Here is a 26,814-nt window from a genome sequence, read left to right as displayed (position 1 = left end):
TTCACAAAGAATTCACACTGATTTTACAAAGATTTTCCAAACATTTGAATGATTGTTTAAATATTTCAAAGATTTCACAAAGATTTTAATGATTTCCTAAATGCTTAAATAATTAAAAAAACGTTACCGAATATTTCAAAAATATTTTTAATATTTCGCGAAATTTTTAAAAAATTCACAAAGATTACACAAAGATTTCAATGATTCCTCAAAAACTTCACAAAGATTTCAATAATTTAACCAATATTACCGAATATTTCAAAAATATTTTTAATATTTCGCAAAATTTTTAAAAAATTCACAAAGACTTCACACTGATTTTACAAAGATTTCCCAAACATTTTAATTATTTTCAAATATTTCAAAGATTCGATAAAGATTTGAATGATTTCCCAAAGATTTAAACAATTAAAAAAATATTACTGAATATTTCACAAATATTGTTAATATTTCGGAAAATATTTAAAGAATTCACAAAGATTTCACAAAGACTTCACACTGATTTTACAAAGATTTCCCAAACATTTTAATGATTTTCCAAATATTTCAAAGATTCCACAAAAATCTGAATGATTTCCCAAAGGTTTAAACAATTAAAAAAACATTACCAAATATTTCAAAAAGATTTTTACTATTTCGCAAAATTTTTCAAGAATTCACAAAGACTTCACACTGATTTTACAAAGATTTCCCAAACATTTTAATGATTTTTTAAATATTTCAAAGATTTCATAAAGATTTTAATAATTTCCTAAAAGCTTAAATAATTAAAAAAACGTTACCGAATATTTCAAAAATATTTTGAATATTTCGCAAAATTTTTTAAGAATTCACAAAGATTTCACAAATACTTAACAAAGACAAAGATTTCACAAACATTTTAATGATTTCTCAAAGATTTAAAAGATTTTACCAAAATTGCAATGATTCCACTGATAAATAATAAATAATAAATACAGGTATAAAATTCATATTGCCAAAGATTTCAAAGATTACCCAAAGATTTAACAGAGAATGCAATAATTTTTCCAAGATTTTATAAATATGTCACCAAGATTTCAAAGATTTCGGATAGATTTAAAAGATTTTACAAAGATTACAATACTTTTTTTCAATATTTCATAAACATTTCACAATGATTTAAAATATTTCGCAAAGATTTTACAAATATCATCAAATATTTCCAAAGTATTTTAAATATTTAACAGCATTTTTTAAGAATTCGCAAAAAAATTTTTAATTTGCAAAATATTAACGAATATTTCAAAATTTTTTAAAGAATTCTCGAAGATTTTCCAAATATTTCAATGAATTCTCAAAGATTTCACAAAGATTTCAATAATTTAACAAATATCAAATAATTAAAAAATATTTTAAATATTTCGCAAAATTTTTAAAAAATTCAGAAAGCTTACACAAAGATTTCACGAAGATTTTCCAAATATTTTAATAATTTCACAAATATTAACGAATATTTTAAAAATAATTTTTATATTTCGCAAAATATTTAAAGAATTCACAAACATTTTAATCATTTCCCAAAGATTTCAAAAAATTTGCAGTAAGTAGTAAATAATTTTTGTTAAGGCCTATACTGCTTTTTTGGTGTTCAACAATTTTTTTATTATAAAAAATTTTCGGACATGTTTCTACCTGATTTTCAGGTCCTTTTCAAGGCTTATTCTAGAAATCATCTCATCTGAAACAGATATTATTTATGAAAGAGTTAGGTTTTTGCAAAGATTTCAATAATTTCAATAATTTCACAAATGTCACCGAATATTTCAAAAATATTTTTAATATTTAGCAAAATTGTTAAAGATTTCAATAATTTTACAAATATTAACGAATATTTCAAAAATTTCGCAAAATGCTTAAAGGATACACAAAGATTTTCTAAAAATTTTAATGATTTCCCACAGATTTTAGTAACTTCACAAATGTTACCGAATATTTCAAAAGTATTTGTAATATTTAGCAAAATCTTAAAAGAATTCACAAAGCTTTTTGTAATTTCCCAAAGATTTCACAACGATTTTAATAATTTCACATATATTACCGAATATTTCAAAAATATTTCAGAAATATTTCAAATATTTACAAAAATTTGTAAAGAATTTACAAAGGTTTCTTACAGATTATGCGAAGATTTTACAAAGACTTCTTTTATTTCACAAAGATTTCCGATAAATTTCAAAGATTTCACAAAGATTTCAATAATTTCACAAATATTGTGGAATATTTCAAATATATATTAAAAAAATATTTCAAATATTTTGCCAATTTTTTTTAAGAATTCACAAAGATTTCAAAAAGATTTTAAAGATTTCTCAAAATATTTCACTAATATTTCAATAATTTCGCCAATATTAGCGAATATTTCAAAAATATATGTAATGCTTCGCATTATTTTTAAAGAATTCACAAAAATTTCGTACAAAATTTAATGCTTTCCCAAAGAATTCGCAAATACTTCTATTAATTTACAAAGATTTCAATAATTTCACAAATATAAGCGAATATGTCAAAAACATTTTTAATATTTCACATAGTTTTTAAAAAATTCACAAGATATCACAAAAAATTTAATGATTCCCCAGATTTCAAATATTTCCCAAAGATTTCACAAAAGATTTTAATGTTTCACGAAGATTTCAGATAGATTCCGAGATTGAACAAAAATTTCAATGATTTTCTAATGATTTCACAAAGATTTTAAAGATTTAGTATAGAATTAAAAGGTTTGAATAATTTTTCAAAGATTTCACAAATAATTCAAATGTTTCGCGACATTCTTCCAACTTCCCAAAGATTTCACTAAAATTTTAATGATTTCCCAAAGATTTTGCAAAGATTTCTAATATTTCACGAAGATTGCAGATAGATTTCAAAGATTTCAATGATTTCACCAATTTTACCGAATATTTTACAAATATTTTAATAATTTCAGAAAAATTTCACAAACAGTTTAATCATTTTCCAAAGATTTCACAACGATTTTAATGATTTCCCAAATATTTCAATAATGTCACAACTATTATCGAATATTTCTAAAATATTTGTAATATTTGTAAAGAATTAACATATTTTTTACAAAGATTATACGAAGATTTCCCAAGGATTTCATAAAGACTTCTATTATTTCAGACAGATTTCAAAGACTCAATAAAAATTTCAATGATTTTATCACGATTTCACAAAGATTTCGTATAAATTTAATAGATTCCAATCATTTCACAAAGATTTGACAAATGTTTCAATAATTTAACCAATATAACCGTAAAAAATATTTCAGATATGTTGCAAATTTTTTAAGAATTCACAAAGACTTTCCAAAGATTTTAATGATATCCCAAATATTTCACAAAGACTTCAGTAATTTCACAAATATAAGCGAATATTAAAAAAATATTTCAAATAATTCAAATGTTTCGCCAAATTTTTCCAACTTCCCAAAGATTTCAATAATTTTGCAAGTACTATCGAATATTTGAAATGTTTTGCAAAGTTTTTTAGAGAATCCACGAAAAACTTCACAAAGACTTCACAATTATTTTACAAAGATTTCGCAAAAATTTTAATGATTTCCCAAAGATTTCACACAGATTTCTCATTTTTCACGAAGATTTCAGATAGATTCCAAAGGTTAAACAAAAATTTCAATGTTTTCACCAATTTTACAGAATATTAATTATTTTTTAAAGATTTTAAAGATTTCACAACGATTTTAATGATTTCCCAAAGATTTCAATAATGTCACAAATATTACCGAATATCTCTAAAATATTTCTAATGTTTTGCGAAATTTGTAAAGAATTTACAAATTTTTTACAAAGATTTGATCAATATTATACGAAGATTACCCAAACATTTCAATAATTTCCTAAAGATTCAACAAATATTTCAAAAATATTTTTATAATTTCAAAAATATTTCAATAACTTCAAAAATATTACCATTTATTTAAAAAATATTTCAAATATTTTGCAAATTTTTCTAGGAATCCCCAAGATTTTAATAATTTTCCAAGTATTTTACTGACATTTCAATAATTTCGCGAATATTAGCGAATATTTCAAAAATATTCGTAATATTTCGCATAATTTTTAAAGAATTCACCAAGATTTTACAAATATTTCGTAAGAAATTTAATTATTTCCCCAAGATTTCACAAAGATTTCTGTTATTTCACGAAGATTTCAGACAGATTTCAAAGACTGAATAAAGATTTCAATGATTTTCTTCTTATTTCACAAAGATTTCAAAGATGTTGTATAAATTTAATAGATTTCAATCATTTCTTAAAGATTTGACAAATACTTCAATAATTTCACAAATATTACCGTAAAAAATATTTCAGATATGTTGCAAATTTTTTTAAGAATTCACAAAGACTTTCCAAAGATTTGAATGAAATTCAGATAGATTTCGAGATTGAACAAAAATTTCAATGATTTTTTGACGATTTCACAAAGATTTTGAAAATTTAGTATGAATTTAATGGAGTTGAATAATTTCTCAAAGATTTCACAAAAGATTCAAATGTTTCGCAACATTTTTCCAACTTCCCAAAGATTTCAATAATTTTACAAATACTATCGAATATTTGAAATGTTTCGCAAAGCTTTTTAAGGATGTATAAATTTAATAAATTTCAATAATTTCTCAAAGGTTTGACAAATATTTCAATAATTTCACACATATTACCGTAAAAAATATTCCAAATATCTTGCAAAATTTTTTAAGAATTCACCAAGACTTTCCAAAGATTTTAATTATTTACCAAATATTTCACAAAGATTACAATAATTTCACAAATTTTTGAATTCTTTAAAAATTAGGCGGAATATTAAAAATATGTGAAATTATTGAAATCTTCGTGAATTCTTAAAAAATTTTGCAAGATATTTGAAATATTTTTTACAGTAATATTTGTGAAATTATTGAAATATTTGTCAAATCTTTGAAAAATGATTGAAATCTATTAAATTTATACAACATATTTAAAAAGCTTTGCAAAACATTTCGCTATTGAACAAAAATTTCAATGATTTCCTAATGATTTCACAAAGATTTTGAAGATTTAGTATAAATTTAATACACTTGAATAATTTCTCAAAGATTTCACAAATAATTCAAATTTTTCCAACTTCCCAAAGATTTCAATAATTTCAGAAATATCATCGAACATTTGAAATGTTTCGCAAAGATTTTTAAAGAATTCACAAAAACTTCATAAAGACTTCACAATTATTTCACAAATATTTCGCCAAAATTTTAATGATTTTCCATAGATTTCAAAAATATTTTTAATATTTCACGAAGATTTGAGATATATTTCAAAGATTGAACAAATATTTCAATGATTTTACAAATTTTACCGATAATTTCACAAACATTTGAATGATTTTCCAAAGATTTCATAACGATTTTAATGATTTCCCAAACATTTCAATAATGTCACAAATATTACCGAATATTTCTAAAATATTTGTAAATAATTCAAAAATATTTCACAAAGATTATACGAAGATTTCCCAAAAATTTCAAATATTCCGCAAAGATTTCAGAGAGATTTCAAAGATCGAACAAATATTTCAATAATTTCCTAATGATTTCATAAAGATTTCAAAGATCTCAAATAGATTTAAAGACTTTACAAAGTCCTTACTCACCTATCGAAGATTTCACATATTTTGCCGAATATTTAAAAAATATTCGTATTTTTCGCAGAAAATAAATATTCCTATTTGGCAATACATGATTTTGGTTGAAAAGTAAACTACTTTGTTAGAAATGAACTTTTTTGTTCAAATTTTGATTTGTCATACCTAAAATCTTCAAAAATCCGTCACTTTTTAAAATCTAATTTAATTTATAATTAGCTAATAAATGTTATATTAACTTGTTTTAGGTGATCGGAAGCAGTATTTTCATGATTTACGATCACGAAAAAGTTGGACTCTGGTTGATCGATTTTGCAAAGACTTACGAAGTTCCAAATGGCCAAAAATTAACACACAGAAGTCCTTGGAAGGAAGGAAATCACGAAGAAGGATTTCTTTTCGGAATTGATAACCTAATTTCCACAATTAAAGAAGTCAATTTTTTATCTTAAATAATAATCAAATAAAACCTACACCTTCATAGACTGATACAATTATATGATTCTGGTAAACTCTAATTTATTTATTTTGGTCTGATTATACTGTAATTATAAGGTCTACAAAAAATATATATACAAAGATTATATATAGGTATGTGTATTAATATGTGTGTACTTATAAATATTATTTAAATTTTTAACGTTTTACAATGTTAAGTGTGAAATTTATAACTTTAGATTGCATTTCATAATTCGTATCATAGGAATTTAATTTTTAAAGAATAGTGAATTTTGGAAAATATATACTCTCATGTACAAAATTCAGCAATTGTTAGATAACAACATTGACAAAGATTCGTCGATTCATTGGGAAGTAATTTCTCTTTGAATTTTGTAATTAATACTCCTTGTTTTCAGTTTTCATTCATTTAAAGTATCCGATGAGTTGAAATAGATTTTGTATTAAAAAATTGATTTATTTTTCACCCCCCCCCCCCCCCCCCCCCCCCCCCCCCCCCCAATGTACGTGATTTGTAGTTTTAGAAACGTTTTGCTAGTAGAATTAGGCACGGTGTCCAAGAACTTAATTTTCAAAATTTCCTAGTTTTTCATTTTCCTTTATCATTAATATTCAACTATTAGCATTTTTATCTTGTAATTTTTTCAACATAGAACTGATTGTAAACAGAATAAACCAGTATTTCAGACACAAATTAAAAATTTGCTTATTTATTTTAACCCTCAAAGTACGTACATGGTAAAAATCACAGTAAAGTGCATCGTGGGTGATAAATACCCTAGCGTATTTCATCATGTATTGTTTCACCCCTATTGAATATTTTGTCGCAATAAAATTTTCCTATATAGTTTAAGGTATCTTTCATAAGATAGAGTGAATTTTATAGCCATTTATTATTTATTTTTTTTTAAGTTTGTTAAAAGAATTATTGAAAAAAGAAGAGAAAAAATGGTTTTCTTTACTTAGAAATTTATAACTCACGCCATTTTAATTATTTTAACCTGAAAATGTGACTATACTTTTGAAATAGTGTACTTTCATAAACAAAAATATTGCAACATAGGTGCTTTCAAAAAAGAGATATATTTTTACAGTTGAAAAGTCAATTTTATGATAAAATGATGAATCAGATTTTTTACTTTTAAATCGATTTATTATTAAGATTGAGGAACTTTGACATTTGATACTATAAAAATACAAGAAATTGAAAAAAGAGACATATAACTGTATTATAGCAATTATATTTTATTCAACACATCCACAGTCTGTTCTCTCATGAAGCGCTGCCGTAAGTTATAAGCCATCTACAAAGAAAAAAAAGTATAAAATAATTTTTTTAAATTATTATTTCACTTAACGTGATATACTCACGTTAGAAAGAAAACAAAAATCAATATAATATCAACAAAAAAATCTGTTCAAAAATTACTGTTTTGTTCACTAAGTGCACACTGGGTGTTACATACCCCGCGATTTTTTTACCTCCACTTTCAGCAGCTGCTAGATGGCGACACTTACTCACTTTTTTCGAATTCAGTATGGCTTATAAGAGTTTGAAAATTGTTCGGGGTATCCTACACCCACAATGTTCTTTAAGGGTTAATGTTCAACTACCAGCATTTTTATCCTGTATTATTTTTTTCAAAAGAGAATTTCTTATAAACGGAATAAAACAGTGTATTTCAGATATAAATTTAAAAATGTATTAATTAATTTTAAACAAAAAAATGTATTTTCTACTATAAAAAATATCTTTCTCACAAAATACTAGAATTTATAAGAAAATACTTAAATTTTGAACACAATAGTTAAATTATTAGGCTAAAATGATAAATTTCAAAAAAAAAAAAAGTGTAATACTTTCTATTTCAATCAAAAAAGAGAAAACTTATACAAGGAAAAAAGAATTTTATAACCAAAAAGACGAATTTTGAAAAATAAATATTTTTCACTCAGGTTTATATAAATTGTTGAATATTCAAGCCAAAAAAAAAACGAATTTGCTTTACGAAAACTGAATTTTCAAACCGAAAGTATGACTTTTCAGCAAAAAATTAATTTTCTACGAAATTGATGCGTTTTTACCCAACAAACATGAAGTTTCAAAGCAAGAAAATTATTTTTTTTTTTACCAAAAATTGAGAGTTTTCAACCAAAAAAGATCAGTCTTTAAAAAATGAAAAAGTTACATTTTCAGTTATAAATTTAATTTCAAATAAAAAAAAAAGGATTTTGGACTTAGCACTTAAATTTCCAACTAAAGACATTAGCTTTTAATAAAAAAATAAATGTTTAACAATGTGATTGATCTTTTACCCTTGTACTTGAATTTTTAATAATAAAGATTAATTTTCAACAAAATAGTTCAACTTTCAACCAAAGGGATAAATTTTCAAATAAAAATATAAATCTTAAAAAAAAAATGATTTTTCAACGAAGTGAATCAACCAAATCTTTTAAACAAAATTTCTGAATACTCAAGAAAAAAAGAAGAATTTTTAACCAAAAAGTTGCATTTCCACATAAAAATGAAGTTTCTACTAAAACAGATAAATGTTTAAAACAAAAAAATTAATTAATAATAATAATAATTTTTGATCCAAGAAGACAAATTTTTAAGAAAATGGGATGACTTTTTAACAAAATTATTGACTTTTTCACCAAATTGTTGCACTTTTATATAAAAAAAAAAGATTAAATTTCTCTTTAAACTAATGAATTTTTGATTTAAAACAAAACCAAAATTTAAAAAAAAATAGTTGAATTTTCATCCAAGAAAGATTTCATTTAATATTTTAAGATCAAAATATGAATTTTTAACTACAAATAAGTTTATACAAAAAATTTAATTTTCGATTTTAAAAGTCGAATTTTTTCGAACAAAAAGGATGAAATCTTAACAAGGTAATTTATTTATTTACCAAATACGTGTATTTTTATCCAAGAAATATGAGATTTTTAATAAAACAGAAGAATTTGTTGATAAAAAACCACCCATTTTTTTAAGTTAAACTATCCAGAAAAGTTTTCAATTCATTTTTCAGCAGTAAAATATAAATATAAAAAAAGTTAATTTTTTGCGAAGTAAATAAATTTTAACCAAATACAATTGAATTATTAACTAAGAATGATACATTTACAACTAGAAATGAAATAGTTGAATTTTCAATAAAAAAAATGTATTTTTAGCAACAAAAAACACGATTTTTCATTCAAAAATAGTTAAATCTAATTTGCAATTAAAAGCCCAAATATATGTATTATTTATAAATTTTTTTTTGGTATTATTATGATGAAAAAGTTAAAAAATCTCTCTCCTTTTCGCAGAAATTTTCTAACATTTGGTGAAAAGATTTTTTAATAATTGCTCTAAAACATCTGGTTTTAAATTCTGAAAAAATCGAACATGCACAGATTTACTGGTGGACCGGCGCGGATGCGACGAAACAAAAAAATCGTCTGCTTTCTGTAGTTTTGTTCTGCACCTTCTGCACGTTGTTTACTATGTATCGCTCTTGTTTTGTTACAACGTTTTAAGAATCATCAGCTTTTGGATTATATGACTGTAATTTTTACAAAATGAACACTGAACAAACGTATCAGTTGGACGTGTGGAAAGGTGAATGGGGTTTGCCTTCTGTAGATGTTAATTGTTTGCAGGCACTGGTAAGTTACAGTTATAGGTTAGGTTTTTTAAAATCTATAAATTCTATCAATTCGTATAATAGAATTCGTATGAAAATGACATATGTTATTTAATAACACACAATTGAAAATTGCTTATTTTGTAAAATTAATATTTATCCTCAAACTACTTTATAAATACCGTAAATACCAAGTAAGGTATTTACGATCGAGATGACAGATTTTGATGTTAACCTCAAATAAAAATCTGTCCAATTTAATCTTCTCTGGTGAAATTTAAGTGTTTTAAGCAATTGTGACAGTGTTATCCGGGTGTCTACCTGAACGGGAAATCAGAAATTTTATTCACTGGCCGGGATTTTTTATCGAATTTTCTAATGGGACGACTGAAAAATCTCGAAAAATGAAATTCCGGCCACTGTCAAATTCTCGAATTAGAAAATTCGCGAAGAATAAAACTTCCGAATAATAAAATTGCTGAATAAGACAATTTCCGAATAATAAAATTTCCGAATTGAAATATTCCCGAATAATAAAATTCCCGAATTTGAACATTTTAGAAATTCCCGAATAATGAAATTTCCGAATTAGACATGAAAAATTCCCGAATATTAAAATTGCAGAATTAGAAAATTCATGAACATTTCACAATACTATCGAATTTGAAAGTTCTCAAATAATAAAATTCGCGAATTGAAAAGTTCTCAAATATAAAAATTCCCGAATAATAAATTTCTCGAATTGGAAAATCCCCGAATAATAAAATTGCAGTATTATAAAATTTACCAGCATTCCATGATATTACCGAATTTCAAAATTTCCTATTAATAATATTCCCGAATTGTTTGATTCCAAATAATAAATTTTTCGAAATGTAAAATTCCAGAATAATAAAATTGCAGAATTATAAAATTTACGAACATTCCATAATATTAACGAATTTTAAAATTTCCTAATAATATTCCCCAATAGTGAAATTTGTGAATAATAAAAATCGCGAATTGGAAAATTGTCTAACAATTAAATTCCCCGATAATAAAATTTCCAGAATTATAACATTCCTGAATAATAAAATTAGGAAAATTCCTGAACATTTTATAGTATTCCCTAATCGGAAAATTCCAGAATTGAACAATTTTTTAGTATTAAAATTTCCGAATTGATTCATTCTCGAATATTAAAATTCTCGAATTGAAAAATTCCTGAATAATAATGTTCCAGAATTAGAAATTTTCTTAATTTGTATTAAGATTCCTGACTAAAAAATTCCTGACTTAGAAAAATAATAAAATTGCAGAATTAGAAAATTCATAAAAATTTCATAATACCATCGAATTTGAAAATTCCCGAATAATAAAATTCCCTAATTGAAAAATCTTTGAATAATTAAATTCGTGAATTACAAAGTTCTCGAATAATAAAATTCCCAAATAATAAAAATGCACTATTATAGAATTTATCAACATTTCATAATATTACTGAATTTCAAAATTTCCTAATAATAACATTCCCGAATGTCTGAATTCCCGAATAGTAATATTTATGAATAATAAGAATCGCGAATTGGAAAATTTTCTAACAATAATAAAATTTCCAGAATTATAACATTCCTGATTAATAAAATTAGGAAAATTCCTGAACATTTTATAGTATTCCCTAATCGGAAAATTCCAGAATTGGACAATTTTTTAGTTTTAAAATTCCCGAACTGCTTAATTCTCGAATTATAATTATAATTATAATTTTTCTGAATGCGTATTAAAATTCCTGAATAATAAAATTCCCGTATAATAAGGTGCATGAATAAAAAAATTGCCGAAGTAGAACATTTCTAAATAATAAAATTTCCGAATTACATAATTCCAGAATAATAAATTTCTTAAATTGAAAAATTGCCGAATAATAAAATTGCAGAAATAGAAAATTCATGAACATTTTATAATACTACGGAATTTGAAAATTCCCTAATAATAAAATTCCCAAATAATAAAATTTTCAAATTGGAAAATTCCCGATTAATAAAATTCCCGAATTTGAACATTTGGAAAATTCCTAAATAATAAAATCCCCTAATTTTTAAATTCCTGCATAATAATATTACCGAGTTTGAAAATTCCTGAATAATTTTCCCGAATTAGAAATTTTCTGAATATGTATTAAGATTCCTGAATAAAAAATTCCTGAATTTCAAAATTTCCGAATAATTAAATTCCCGAATTGGTTAATTCCCAAATAATAAAATTCCCAAATAATAAATTTCTCGAAATGTAAAATTTCCGAATAATAAAATTGCAGAATTATAAAATTTACGAACATTGTATAATATTACCGAATTTCAAAATTCCCGAATTGGAAATTTTCTGAATAAAAAAAAATCCTGAATAATAAAATTCCCGAATTGGTTGATTCCCAAATAATAAAATTCCTGGATTGGGAAATTCCCGAATTGCTTAGTTCTCGAATACTAAAATTCTCGAATTATAAAATTGCCGAATTGAAAAATCCCTGAATAATAACGTTTCTGAATTAGAAATTCTCTGAATGTGTATTAAAATCCCTAAATAATAAAAATCCCGAATTTGAAATTTCCCGAATAATACAATTCCCGTGTAATAAGATGCATGAATAAAAAAATTGCCAAACTGGAACATTTCTGAATAATAAAATTTCCGAATTACATAATTCGCGAAGAATACATTTCTTAATTTGAAAAATTCCCGAATAATAAAATTGCAGAATTAGAAAATTTATGAACATTTCATAATACTGCTGAATTTGAAAATTCCCTGATAATAAAAATCCCTTGTAATAAAATTCATGAATAATAAAATTCCCATAAAATAAAATTTTCGAATTGGAAAATTCCCGAATAATAAAATTCCCGTATAGTAAAATTCCCGAATTTGAACATTTGAGAAATTCCCGAATAATAAAGTTTCCGAATTGAAAAATTCCCGTATAATAAAATTCCCGAATTCGAACAATTTAGAAATACCCGAATAACGAAATTTCCTAATTATAAAATTTCCGAACAACAAAGCTCCCGAATTATTAAATTCTCGATTAATAAAATCCCTTAATTGGTAAATTCCCGCATAATAATATTACTGAATTTGAAAATTCCCGTATAACGCTCCCGAATTCGAAACTGTCTGAAGATGTATTAAGATTCCTAAATAAAAAAATTTCCGAATGAGACAAATCCCAAATAATAAATTTCTCAAATTGAAAAATTCCTGAATAATAAAATTGAAGAATTAGAAAATTCATGAAATACTACTATCTATGAACTATTATTATCGAATTTGAAAATTCCCGAATAATAAAATTCCACTTTAATAAAATTCCTGAATAAAAAAATTTCCGAATAATAAGATTTCAGAATTAGAAAATTCATGTGCATTTCATAATACTACCGAATTGAAAATTCCCTAAAAATAAAATTCCGTTATAATCAAATTCATGAATAATAAAATTCCCGAATAATAAAATTGCAGAATTAGAAAATTGATGGACATTTCATAATACTAGCGAATTTGAAAATTTCCTTATAATGAAATTTCTGAATAACAAAATTCGCGAATTGATACATTCTAAAATTCGTAAATTTCTAAATAATAAAATTCCCGAATTATAAAATTGCCGAATTGAAAAATTCCCGAATAATATAATTCCCGTGTAATAAGATGCAGGAATAATAAAATTTCCGAATTACACAATTCCCGAACATTAAATTTTCCCAAATTGAAAAATTCCCGAATTACAGACTTAGAAAATTCATGAACACTTTATAATACTACCTAATTTGAAAATTCCCTAATAATAAAATTCCCCTATAATAAAATTCATGAATAATAAAATTCCCTCATAATAAAATTTCCGAATGATAAAATTCCAGAATAACAAAGCTCCCGAATGATTAAATTCTCGATTAACGTTCCCGAATTATAAATTTTCTGAATATGTATTAAAATGCCTGAACAAAAAAATGCTGAATTAGAGAATTCCCGAATTGGTTAATTCCCAAAAAATAAATTTCTCAAAATGTAAAATTCCCGAATAATAAAATTGCAAAATTATAAAATTTACGAAAATTATATAATATTACCGAATTTCAAAATTCCCGAATTGGAAAATTACTGAATAATGAAATTCCTGAATAATAAAATTTCTGAATTGATTAATTCGCAAATCATAAAATTCTTGATTTGGAAATTTCCTGACTAATAAATTTCTCGAATTGTATAATTCCCGGATAATAAAATTGCAGAATTATAAAATTTCCGAACATTCCATAATATTACCGAATTAAAAGAATTCCTAATAATAATAAATTTATTATTAATAAATTTATTATTATTATAAATTAATAATAAAAATCGCGAATTGGAGAATTTCTGAACAATTAAATTCGCGGATAATAAAATTCCAGAATTGGTAAATTTCAAAAGTATAACATTTCCGAATAATAAAATTAGAAAAATTCTCGATTATTTTATAGTATTATCGAATCTGAAAACTTCCCAATGATAAAATTCCAGAATTTCAAAATTTTTTAAAATTAAAATTCGCGAATTGCTAGATTCTCGAATAATAAAATTCGTGAATTGGTAAATTTCCAAATAATAAAATTCCTGAATAATAACATTCCTGAATTAGACATTTTCTGAAAATGTATTAAAATTCCCGAATAATAAAATTGCAGAATTAGAAAATTCATGAACATTTCATAATACTACCGAATTAGAAAATTCCCGAGTTGGAAAATTTCCGAATAATAAAATTGGCGAATGGCAAAATTTCCAGGATTATAACTTTCCTGAATAATAAAATTATGAAAATTGCTGAACATTTTATAGTATTCCCTAATCAGAAAATTCCAGAATTGAAAATTTTTGAATAATACAATTTCTGATTTGGAAAATTCGCATATAATAATATTCCCGTATAATAAAATTCCCGAATTTGAACATTTTAGAAATTCCCGAATAATGAAATTTCCTAACGATAAAATTCCCGTATAACAAAGCTCCCGAATTATTAAATTCTCGATTAATAAAATTTCCTAAGATTCCAGAATAAAAAATTCTTGCATTAGAAAACTTCTGAATAATAAAATTTCCGAATTAGACAATTTTCAAATAGTAATAAAATTCTTAAATTGAAAAATTCCCGAATAATAAAATTTCTGAATTCGAAAATTCACGAACATTTCACAATACTGCCGAATTTGAAAATTCCCTAATAATAAAATTCCCTTATAATAAAATTCATGAATAATAAAAATTCCCAATTGCTAAATTCTCGAATACTAAAATTCGGAAATTGATAAAATTCCTGAATTATAAAATCGCCGAATTGAAAAATTACTGAACAATAACATTTTCCGGATAATGACATTTCCGAATAATAAAATTTACGAATAGTATAATTCCCGAATTGGAAGATTCCCGAATAATAAAATTCTAGTATTATAAAATTACCGAATAATTCATGATATTATCGAATTTGAAAATTTCCGAATAATCAAATTTCCTAATAATAAAAATTCCCGAATAATAAAATTCTAGAACATTTCATAATATTATCGAATTTTTAAACTTCCAAACAATAAAATTCCCAAATAATAAAACTCCTGAATAATAAAATTTGGAATATTCCTGAATATTAAAATTCCCGAATACTTCTAAAATAAAATTTTGTCTGCAAAGAATTTCTGTTATTCTCTGATGATAATACAGAATCCTGGAAATATTTTCGAAGAATAAAATTTGAAATATGCCCGAATACTGAAATTCCCGGGTAATGAAATTTCCGAATAATAAAATTCCTGTTTAAATTCAGAATTATAATTATTTTACAAAATTCCCTGTTTCAAATCAAAAATCTATTAAATTTTTCAAACTGTTTAAAAATGCCTAAAAATCTTTTTCAATCGAATTGAAATTGGAGAAAAACTGGGAATAAAAAATTCTACGTTGGGTAGACACCCTGATTATAGATACTATTTATTGTAAATACAGTATTAAGTAGTAGGGAAGAATCCAAGAAAAATGACAAATTATTTGTAAAATTTCATCATATGTGGTGCAACTTTGACCAAAAATTGGTTAATTTCCTCAAAATTTGTGTCATAATATTAGTTGAATGCTTTACAAATAGAATTTTTATTACTAATTATTTTAGGATGTAATTCTAATCATATTTTTGTAGGCCTACGCAAAATTCTGTAAAATTCCACTGAGGATAAATCCGACAAATAATCCATTTCGAAGTCCAAATGGTCAGTTGCCGGTTCTCAGACATCAAAATGGCACAGAGCACACAATTAGTGATATTTTTCAGTTTTTTCGTAAAAATAATCACTGCCTAGATTTTGCATTGGATCCAAAACAATGTGCGGAAATAAATGCTTATGAAAGTATGCTCAAGGAAAAAATTTTCCCTGCTCTCCAATTTATATGGTATTTAAAACTCACTTTAAATTTATTTTTTATTTCAAAATTTGAGGTGATCTGTATTAATTTTTTGAAAAAATATTGAATGAAATTGAAGATTAAGAACGTAAATAACGTAAAGGCTATTTCTCTAAATATTTTGAACTTTTGTGAGAAATTTATTAAATTTATCATTACAAAATCGTCATGATTATATTTAATATATATATATGTTACGGTTTAACGATCATTTTTCAAAACTCTTTCCGTTTGCAAATTTATCTTTTTCAGTTGAAAATTCACTTTTTTTGGTAGAAAATACTTCTTCTTGTTTGAAAATTTGTTTTTATTTTTCATTCAAAAATTAATTTCTTAATCCGGAAACTTAAAAATATGCTAAAATCTACAGTAAAAAATGTTGTGTTATTTTTTAGTTAAAAACTAATATTTTTGGTAGAAAAATGTTCTTCTTGTTTGGATAATTTTTTCTGTTGAAAATTAATTTTGTTTTTGTTGATAATTAAATGAAAATTTAAATATTATATTTTTTAAAAACAATTTATCTATTTTAGTTGAGAAATGAACAGTTTAGTTGAAAATGATTGTATTTTATTTAAAATTCGTCTCTTTTCCTGGAAAATTAATCTTTATGATTCAAAATTCGTCTTTGTGTTGAAAAATCATTTCTTTCTCTGGAAATTAAATTTTTTTGCTTGAAAAATGATCGATTTTGTTTAAAATTCTATTTTTTGTTTGTTTGAAAATACATCTATTTTGGTTAAAAAATCATTTCTTTGGTTCAAAATTGAACTATTTTTATGAAAAAAAATTTTTTAATGTTAAAAATTAATTTTTTAACTGAAAATTTAAGTGTATATGCTAAAATTTTCATTAAATTTCTTTTTTGAAAATTCGTCTTTTTGGTAGAAAATTATTCTTATTATTTTATTATTCATCTTTTCGGTTGAAAATGAATTTTGTTGACAATTTAACTATTTTGTTTGATCTCTTTGTTGTGGTTCAAAAGGTTGAAAAAATAGCGATTTTGTCCAAAATAATTTTTTTCAACTGAATAATATTTAACTTCCTTTTTTTAAAAATTCATCTTTTCAAGTTGAAAATTCATTTTTTTCGTTAAAAATAGAACCATTTTATTGAAACTCCTTTTTCGGTTTCAAATTTTTTTCCTGAAAATTAAGCTATTCCAATTTTTGTTAAAAATGAATGTATTTTGTTCAAAATTCGTTGTTTTTTTTTTTGGTAGAATATCATTTTCCTTGTTTGATAATTGTTGAAAATATACAGATTTTGTTTTTAAAAAATTTTGTTTGAGAGCTATATTTTTAACTATATCATTTTTGGTTAAAAATTTAATTATTTTGTTAAATAATTATATTATTTCAAGGAAATTTGGAAAAAAAGACAAATTCGTCTTTTTTGTAGAAAATTCATCCTTTTAAGTTGAAAATTATTTTTTTTCTTAAAAAATAGAACCATTTTATTGAAACTCCTTTTTCGATTTCAAATTTTTTTACTGATAATTAAGATATTCCATTATTTGTTGAAAATTCGTCTTTTTTTGTAGAATATTATTCTCGTTGATTGAAAATAGTTGTAAATATACGGATTTTGTTAAAAGAAAATTTGGTTTGAAAGCTATTTTTTAAATATATAATTTTTTTGTTAAAATTTAATTATTTTGTTAAATAATTATATTTTTTCAAGGAAATTTAAACAAAAATGAAAATTTCCTCTTTTTGGTAGAAAATTCATCCTTTCCAGTTGAAAATTAAGTTTTTCCTTAAGAAATAGAACCATTTTATTGAAACTCCTTTTTCGGATTCAAATTTTTTTACTGAAAATTAAGCTATTCCATAATTTGTTGAAAATTAATATATTTTGTTGGCCATTCATCTTTTGGTAGAATATTATTCTCCTTGTTTGAAAATAGTTGCAAATATACAGGTTTTGTTAAAAGAAAATTTGGTTTGAAAGCTATTTTTATAACTATATCATTTTTGGTTAAAAATTTAATTATTTTGTTAAATAATTATATTTTTTTCAAGGAAATTTTGAACAAAAATGAAAAATTCGTCTTTTTGGTAGAAAATTTATCCTTTTAAGTTGAAAATTAATTTTTTTCTTAAAAAATAGAACCATTTTATTGAAAGTCCTTTTTTGGATTCAAATTTTTTTACTGAAAATTATGCTATTCCATTATTTGTTGAAAATGAATATATTTTGTTGAAAATTCGTCTTTTTTGACAGAATATTATTTTAGTATAATATTCTCCTTGTCTGAAAATTGTGAAAAATATACAGATTTTGTTAAAAGAAAATTTAGTTTGAAAGCTATTTTTTCAACTATATCATTATTGGTTAAAAATTTAATTATTTTGTTAAATAATTATATTTTGTTCAAGGAAATTAAAAAAAAATGAAAAATTTGTCTTTTTGGTAGAAAATTGATTAAAAATTCGTTGCTTTGGTTAAACATTTAAATATTTTGTTGAAACATCGTTTTTTTGTTGAAAATAATTTATATACTGAAAAAAACGATCCCATTTTTAGTTAAAAATTCAACCATGTGGTTTAATATTCATATATTTTTTTGAAAAATCGTCTTTTTTGGTAGAATATATTTTTTTTCTTTGTTAATTAATTTAATTGGTTGAAAGTTGAACATTTTAACTAGTTAAAACTACTTTTAACTGAATTCAGATTTTAAAAGTGACATATATTTAAAATATAAATCATTTTTTTCACGAGGAATGTTTATGAAATCGCAGACTTCACACTCTACCCTATTCCCCTCTCTTCCCCCTTTTTTGAGAAATATTCTTTTCTTCTCTATTTTCAAGAAACTTCCCCTTTTTCTTATTTTTTTAGCTAAAATTAGAACTGATTTAATAGAATCCAATAAGAAAATCCAACTGTTTTTGTTGAAAAATTAATTATTCTTTTTAATTTAAAAGTGTAATATTAGTTTTTTTGGTTCAGAATTCATGTTTTGTGTTGTTAAAAATACAAATGTTTGGTTGAAAATTAATTTATTTTGTTGAAAATTCAACTGTTTTGTTCGAGAGTATATTTTAAGGAAAATTCCATGATTCGGTTAAACATTAAATTATTTTCTTGAAATTCAACTATTTTGTTAAAATAACATCTTTTTGTTAGATAATTGAACTGTTTTATAGATAATTTTTTTTAGAAAATTGATATATTTTTGGTTCAGAAGTCATCTTTGTTAAATTAAAAATTCTTCTGAATATTTGGTTCAAAATTTATCGTTGGTTGAAAATGATCTTTTATCATGAAAATCCGTAATTTTCAATTAAAATATTCCTAGTTTCGTAGAAAATTCTTTTTTTTTGCTTGATTATTAGACAATTTGGCTGATGCATTTTTTTTCTTCCTTGAATTCGCCAAGTATATCAGTTAATTAATTAAATTTAATTAATTGATTCTATTATTTGGTTGAAAACTTGAAAATGCAACTACTTTGTTAAAAAGTAAACTTTTTTGCTGAAAAATTCAACTGGTTTGTTCAACAATTGTCTTCTTTGGATATAGTTCAGGCTTGAATTACTTTGTTAAAAATGAATTTTATATTGTTTGAAAATTCATGTTTTTGGTTCAAAATGTATCTATGTTGTAAATTTTTTTTTATATTTTAGTTGAGAATTAATTTTTTTTAAACTGAAAATGTAACTTTTCAAATTTTGGTTGAACTCGATTTTTCAAATTGAAATTTGATCTTTTTTAATTTCTTTTTAGTGAAAAGTGTATCTGTTTGGTTGAAAATAATCCATTTTGTTCAAGTTTCAACTATTTCGTTAAAAATTAATTTTTTGATCACAACTCAACTATTTATTATTTGAAAATTCATCTTTCTTGATTGAAAATGAACTTTTCGGTTTAAAATTTATCATTTTGAATTTTAAACTCAACGGTTTTGTATAAAATTCGACTGTTTAGCTTGCAAATTCAACACTTTTTATGAAAATTCATCTCTTTTGGTAGAAAATTAATCTTTCTTGGTAGAAAATTGAACTGTTTTGTGAAAAATTGGTTATTGATTGGTTGAGAGTTAATTTTGTTACTTGGAAATTTAACAGTTCCGTTCTTGGTTAAAAATCGATTATTTAAATTAAAAATTTATCTGTTCTAGTTGAAAATTACAATATTTGGTTGAAAATGAATTTTTTGGCTATAATTAATCTTTTCTGGTTTCAAAGTCAACATTGTTCTAAAAAATTCAACTTTTTAGTTTACTTTTTAGTTTTTGAAAATTCAATTCTCTTGGATAAAAATATTTTTTTAGTTGAAATATCAACTATTATATTTTTCGTTAAGAATTTCATTTCTTTGTTACAAGTTAATTTTTTTACTTGAAGATTTATCATATTAGTTAAAAATTCATCTTTTTCGGTAGAAAATTAATTATTTTGGTTAAAAATCACCCTTTTGGGTTGGAAAATCAATTTTTTTATTGAATATTGAATTCTTTTCTCTAAAATTTCCCTTTTTTTAATAGATTAATTATTGTAGTTGAAAATTTTTCTCTTAGGCTGAAATTTGAATTATTGTGATAAAAAATCATTTTTTTTTTGCTTGAGAATTCGATGAAAATTTTACTCTTATTTGTTAAAAATTCATCGTTATCCATCGTTTCTTGTTCTTCCGTGATTAACTATTTGTAGTACGGTCCTCCGACACCAGATGACGCCACTTTTCAGAGTATCTCGCAACTAAAAATGAAACCTGTATATCCTTTGCAGTATCCCCAATCTTGGGATTTTTTTAAACTGCGCTTGCGTCGCGCCGACCAGGCACTGACAAACCGATTGGTCACTGTTTGCGCGCTGAGTTTGAATTATATAAATATTCAGACTTAATATTTATAATAAATAATTCAATTATAATGAAAAGAGGTTATGAATTCTGAGTTCAGATAAATAAATCATTCCCAATGATTAATCTCGTCTCTGTCGGATCTTAAAATTAAAATTTTGTTTATTTCCGACAATGTTACTTGAAATAAAATTACTAAAATTACCAAAAATGAATTAAGAACAATTATATACTGCACTGATAAATGTTATATCATACATTTTTTAATAACTTGAAGAAGACCTGGATTACAAGAAAGTGACACAATATTCGCTAAATATATAAATAACATTTTTATTTTGTTGTCTAGATTCTAGAAATTTAAACAAATTTTTTTCTATGTGTACTGTGACCAATTAATTATTGTATAAATATTATAAAATGTATAATATTGTATACAAATAATTAAATCATATTTATACTATTAAAAATAATATTTTTTTCTTAAAACTAAAACTTCTTATTACCTTTTCATTAACATTTTTAAACACTTAAAATGCTAAATTAAAGATAAAAAGTTTTTTTTCCTAACATCGGAATTAATGATGTTTTTTTACATTATTTTTTGATCGTTTACTCGAAAATTCTAATTTAGGATTAAGAAATTACTTTTGTTGTGTTTTTCAATCATTATTAATCATAAATATTAAATCTGAATATTTATATAATTCAAGCACAGCGCGCAAACAGTGACCAATCGGTTTGTCGGTGCCTGGTCGGCGCGACGCAAGCGCAGTTTAAAAAGTTCCCAAGATTGGGGACACTGATCCCTTGTCGTGCAGGCTCACCGGGTGAGCCATTACGTATTTTGGCGCCGATGACGGCGCATTGTGATAACGGGCCCAAGTGTTCATAGTGGCTGATAAAGTTCAAAAGTTTAAAATGAGTGAAAAAAATTCGCACAAGCACAAAAAGCCTAATGAAGAGCTTCAAGAACAAATGGAAATATTGCACACAAAGATAATAAAAATGTAAAGCGAACAACAGAAAGCTACAGATGCTGACGTTTCAGGACATTCAGGTAATTATAATTACTGCTGTGAACGAATGACAATATAGCATTATTTTTTTCCTACGGCAGACCGAGCTTCATTGAAGTGAAGACATGGTCTAGACTCTAGCGAACTATGAGTAAAATTGATGCACGAAAAGCGGTTTTATGGCATATCACATTACTTGTTGTTCTGCAGCCGGCCGAGCTCACGTTAAAGCGGAGACATGTGCCGAGCAAATAAATTCGAATACCATGTGTAATTTGGTAAACATCTGCATCATTGTTTTGAAGTTCTGATTAAACAAGAAACCCAGCCGAGCTATCGTTTAAGCGTAGACATGAGCTGAGAATTTGATCTTCAAAACAAATGGGGAAAGTTGATAGAAAGCAAAAAATAGAATTGAGACAAATAATTTTTCTTAATATACTCATTTAAATGAATAAATATTATAGTATAATTCCGTCTCGTTTCCATTAGATTCCTCAGACGAATCAGCTAATAATAAGGGGAATATGGAAACCGAGATGGAGACGATAAAAAATAAACTAATTCATCGAGTGACGAGGCTTCAGAATATGATGTGTCAGCCGTTTTTCTGGGAAACTATCCCGATAAAGATAACATTGAGAAGCAGATTTCATAGAGGACGTTGCTGATAGAATAAAAGTTTGGCTCAAAGAAGGCATCTCTAGGGAGGAAAATTCTCAGATTATAAAATTAGTTCCAAGAAAGTACAAAGATTGTAACATGGACGCACCAAAGCTAAACGCTGAAATCCAAACCAATTTAAGAGAGGATGCTATCAAAGGGCGTAGATATTTTTTCAATTATCAAAACATGATTGGTTCCAGTTTGTCTTTAACAGCAACAGAATTGAGTATGATTTTAAATGACAAAATAGAACCTATCGACAGAGATGTACACCTTCAACACTTATCTGATGCGGTCAATATAAATGCAGATCTTTTTCATTCTTCGATAATAAATAGAAAAGTATCCATTACTCCTGCATTGGATAAAAAACGTCAAAGCCGCTTTGGATAAAGTTGAACTTACAGAATTTTTATTTCGAAATTATGTAAAAGAGTTGGTCAATAGTGTAAAAGTAGTTGAAAGAATAGGAAAGGATTTAAAGCCTCCATCAAACAGAGGTTAACCCAATACTTCCTTAAATTGGAGAGGCTCGTCAAACTGGAGAGGTTCATCGGGAAAGCGAAAGGTGTACCGGATGAACCGCGGAGGAAAATATTGCGCCTCAAGAAACCCCAATCTATGAGGCTTATGAGATTTTCCGAAGCCGAAGGAATATATCCAATTACAACCCATGCAGGAGAAGAAACAATAACTGAGGTAAATTTAGCAGAAAGACTAATTATTTCTAACGAAGTGGCGCGCGATAACTAACGATAGTTTGATTTTAAATTCAATTCAGAGGCATAAAATACCTTTGAAAGAGAAGGTTTTTCAGTAAAAAATTCCTACTTTATGTTATTTCTCGAAAAGCGAACTGATTCATTCAGTAAAGTCTGTTAATAAGTTACAAAAAATGGGGCAGTCGAATTAGCTGAAAGTTTGGAAGATCAGTTCATATCGCCATATTTTTTAGCAACAAAGCCAGATGGTAGTTACAGATTTATATTAAACTTAAAAGATTTTAATAGGTTTGTACTTACCAGGGGTGTTAGTTGAAGTTTGCCGGTTTTACTCATAGATGTCGCTAGAGATATGTATACATTTCTATGATTTGGCATCTATGTCATATTTTTCTATGGACAATAACCTTCAAAAATACACAATTCCATTCCGCCAAAATAATAGCATCATAGTTGTTTACCTCAGTGAATATGTCGAGTTTGGTTCCAAAAATATCGCATTTGCGGCATTCGTTGCTTTTCTTATTTTATTAAAAGAAAAAAGCAGTTGAAGCTCATCGATTGCTGGTAGAAACTTATGGTGAACATGCTCCAGTCATTAGAACATGTGAGACATGGTTTCGTCAATTTAAAAGTGGAGATTTCGATTTAACAGACAATGAACATTCTGGTGCAGCGAAAAAGTTCGAAGACGAGGAATTGCAGGCGTTATTGGATGAAGACCCAACCCAATCGCAACAATTGGCACAAACACTAAATGTGATCCGAGGAGCAATTTGCCAACGCTTAGAAGCCATGGGAAAAATCCAAAAGTGTGGAAAATAGGTACCACGCCAACTGAACGATAGACAAATGGAAAATCGATAAATCATTTGTGAAATGCTGCTTCAACGGTTCGAAAGGAAATCTTTTCTGCATCGAACTGTCACGGGGGACGAAAAATGGATTTATTTCCAGAACCCGAAGCGGAAAAAATCATGGCTTTCACCTGGTGAGGTCGGCCCATCCAATCCAAGGCCAAATCGCTTTGACCGTAAGAGAATGATCTGTGTTTGGTGGGACCAGTGTGGTGTGTTGTACTTTGAGTTATTAAAACCTGGTGAGACGGTGAATACGGATCGCTGCCGACAACAAATTATCCATTTGAATCATGCGTTGATCGAAAAACGGCCGAAATGGGCCCGAAGACATGGCAAAGTTATCCTACAATATGACAACGCACCGTCTCATACCGCTAAAGTGGTGAAGAACACATTAAAAGCATTGAATTGGGAAGTATTATCGCACCCACCGTACTCTCCAGACCTCGCCCCGTCCGACTCTCACCTTTTCGCATCGATGGGACACTCAGTCGCAGAGCAGCGCTTCGGCAATTTTGAAGAAGTCGAAAAATGGCTTGTCGAATAGTTTGCCTCGAAAGAGAAAAAGTTTTTTGGGAATGGTATCCATGATTTGCCTGAAAGATGGGAAAAATGTGTAGAGTCCAATGGTCAATACTTTGAATAAAAATTTTTTGAGATTCCCTTGAAGATTAAGTGTTTTATTTATTGAAAAAACCGACAAATTTCAACTAACACCCCTAGTACACAACACTTCAAGATTCAGTTCACGGCTCTACCTTTTGGTTTGAGCAGATGCCTTATCTTTACAGTAAAATAATGAAAGCGGTATTAACGTTTTTTAGGGAGAAAGAGATTCGTATAACGAGCTATTTAGATGATTTTCTTATTTTTGGCCGATCAAAGACAGAATGTAGTGCTAAAACTGAATTCGTAAAAAACACATTGATTAATCTTGGATTCATAGTAAATTTTAAAAAATCAGAACTTGAGCCAAAACAAAATTGTAAATATCTAGGTTTCTTTTTGGACTCAGAGAATATGTTGATTTACCTTTCAGATAAAAAGAAAGAGTACATAAAAAATACTGTAAACAAGGTTTTAACTCAAAAGTTTTGCGTGTTTGGTGAACTGTTAAGCTTAATAGGAACTTTGGTTGCAGCTTGTCCTGCAGTTAAATCGGGTTGGCTTTATTGTAAAGAACTAGAGAGGATAAAATGGTTGCAAGGATCAATAAAATTATGTAATGCAAAGAAAATAATAAAATTCACTGATTTGGCCTTAAAGGATCTGTTTTGGTAGGACCAGGCAATTTTAACGGCTTTTAATAACATTCGTAAATTCAAATTTGACAAAGTGATTTTCTCGGACGCCTCGAGCATTGGATAGGGAGCTGTTTGCGATGATCAGAGTACCTATGGGGCTTGGAATGCCCATGAAAGATCGCGTCATATGAATTTTTTAGAATTACTAGCAGCTTTTTTGCTCTAAAGTGTTTCGCTAAAGATAATCGGAATTTCCAAATCCCAATAAGGACTGATAACAGTTTAGCAATTTCATACATTAATAAGATGGGGGGAATTAAGTTCACACATTTAAATGGCATTGCCAGATCCATATGGGAATGGTGCATAGAACGCAACATTTGGATTTTTGCAGAATACGTAGCTTCAAAAGAAAATCCAGCTGATCAGTGATCTAGAATTTCAAACGTCGACGCGGAATGGGAAATTGCCGATTACGTTTTTAAACGCATTGTAAGAGAATTTGGCAATCCTGACATTCATCTTTTTGCAACTACGGTAAATAGGAAATGTAAAGTATTTTGTTCATGGGAAAGGGATCCAGAAGCATATGCTGTTAATGCTTTCACCGTAAATTGGTCAAATTTTCTTTGGTATGCATTTCCCCCATTTTCCTTGATAACAAACATTTTAAGAAAATCCGAGAGGATAAGGCTTGAGGTATCATAGTTGTGCCATACTGGACCAGTCAACCATGATATCCTAGTTTTCAAGAGATGTTGAGAGGAAATCCGTTAATTTTCGAACCTTCTTAATCGTTATTAATATCTCCTTGCAGAACCCGAGAACATAAACTGTGCGATCAGCTCACTTTAATTGCAGGAATCTTATCGGGGAAACCTACAGAAGAGGAGAATTAGATGAATCTTCGATTGAGATTATATTAAATTCTTTATCTGAGAACACATATAAGCAATATACCTCGGCTTTGAAAAAGTGGTGTTCCTTCTGTACTTCTAATAATCAAGATGTTTTTAATGGGAACGTAAACTTTGTGTTGAAATTTTTGACGAATCAGTTTAATGGCGGGGCACAGCATTGTACATTAAATAACATGAGAGCATCAATTTCTTCATTGTTTAATAACGAGCTCTCTAACAATAAAGAAATGAATCGTTACTTTAAAGGGGTTTTTCGGCTAAGGCCATCGAAACCAAAATACAGCAATACTTGGGATGTAAACGTTGTTTTAAAAGAGCTAGA

At 26.1% G+C, this 26,814-nt stretch overlaps 2 protein-coding genes across 5 annotated transcripts in view; both read left to right on the top strand.

Annotated features, from left to right (window-relative positions):
- LOC117177777 (inositol-trisphosphate 3-kinase homolog) overlaps window positions 1–6,583 on the top strand; it is a 62,397-nt gene extending 55,814 nt beyond the window's left edge. The window contains exon 4 of the mRNA XM_033368690.1: window positions 5,915–6,583. Within this exon, the coding sequence (XP_033224581.1) occupies window positions 5,915–6,118 (204 nt within the window). The 3' untranslated portion in view covers window positions 6,119–6,583. The remainder of the gene's footprint in view (window positions 1–5,914) is intronic.
- Window positions 6,584–9,605: 3,022 nt separating this feature from the next.
- The window catches only part of LOC117177778 (metaxin-1), a 42,839-nt gene continuing 25,630 nt past the window's right edge, over window positions 9,606–26,814 (top strand). For all 4 annotated transcript variants that reach the window (XR_004467760.1, XM_033368691.1, XM_033368692.1 and 1 more), the window contains exons 1-2: window positions 9,606–9,791; window positions 15,984–16,234. Coding sequence is in view for 3 of the 4 variants with exons in the window: in XM_033368691.1 (XP_033224582.1) it covers window positions 9,705–9,791; window positions 15,984–16,234 (338 nt within the window). In the remaining variant the exon portion in view is untranslated. The remainder of the gene's footprint in view (window positions 9,792–15,983; window positions 16,235–26,814) is intronic.

Source organism: Belonocnema kinseyi, chromosome 8 (assembly GCF_010883055.1).
Source record: "Belonocnema kinseyi isolate 2016_QV_RU_SX_M_011 chromosome 8, B_treatae_v1, whole genome shotgun sequence".
NCBI lineage: Eukaryota > Metazoa > Arthropoda > Insecta > Hymenoptera > Cynipidae > Belonocnema > Belonocnema kinseyi.
This window is presented reverse-complemented; position numbering and strand designations above follow the sequence as displayed.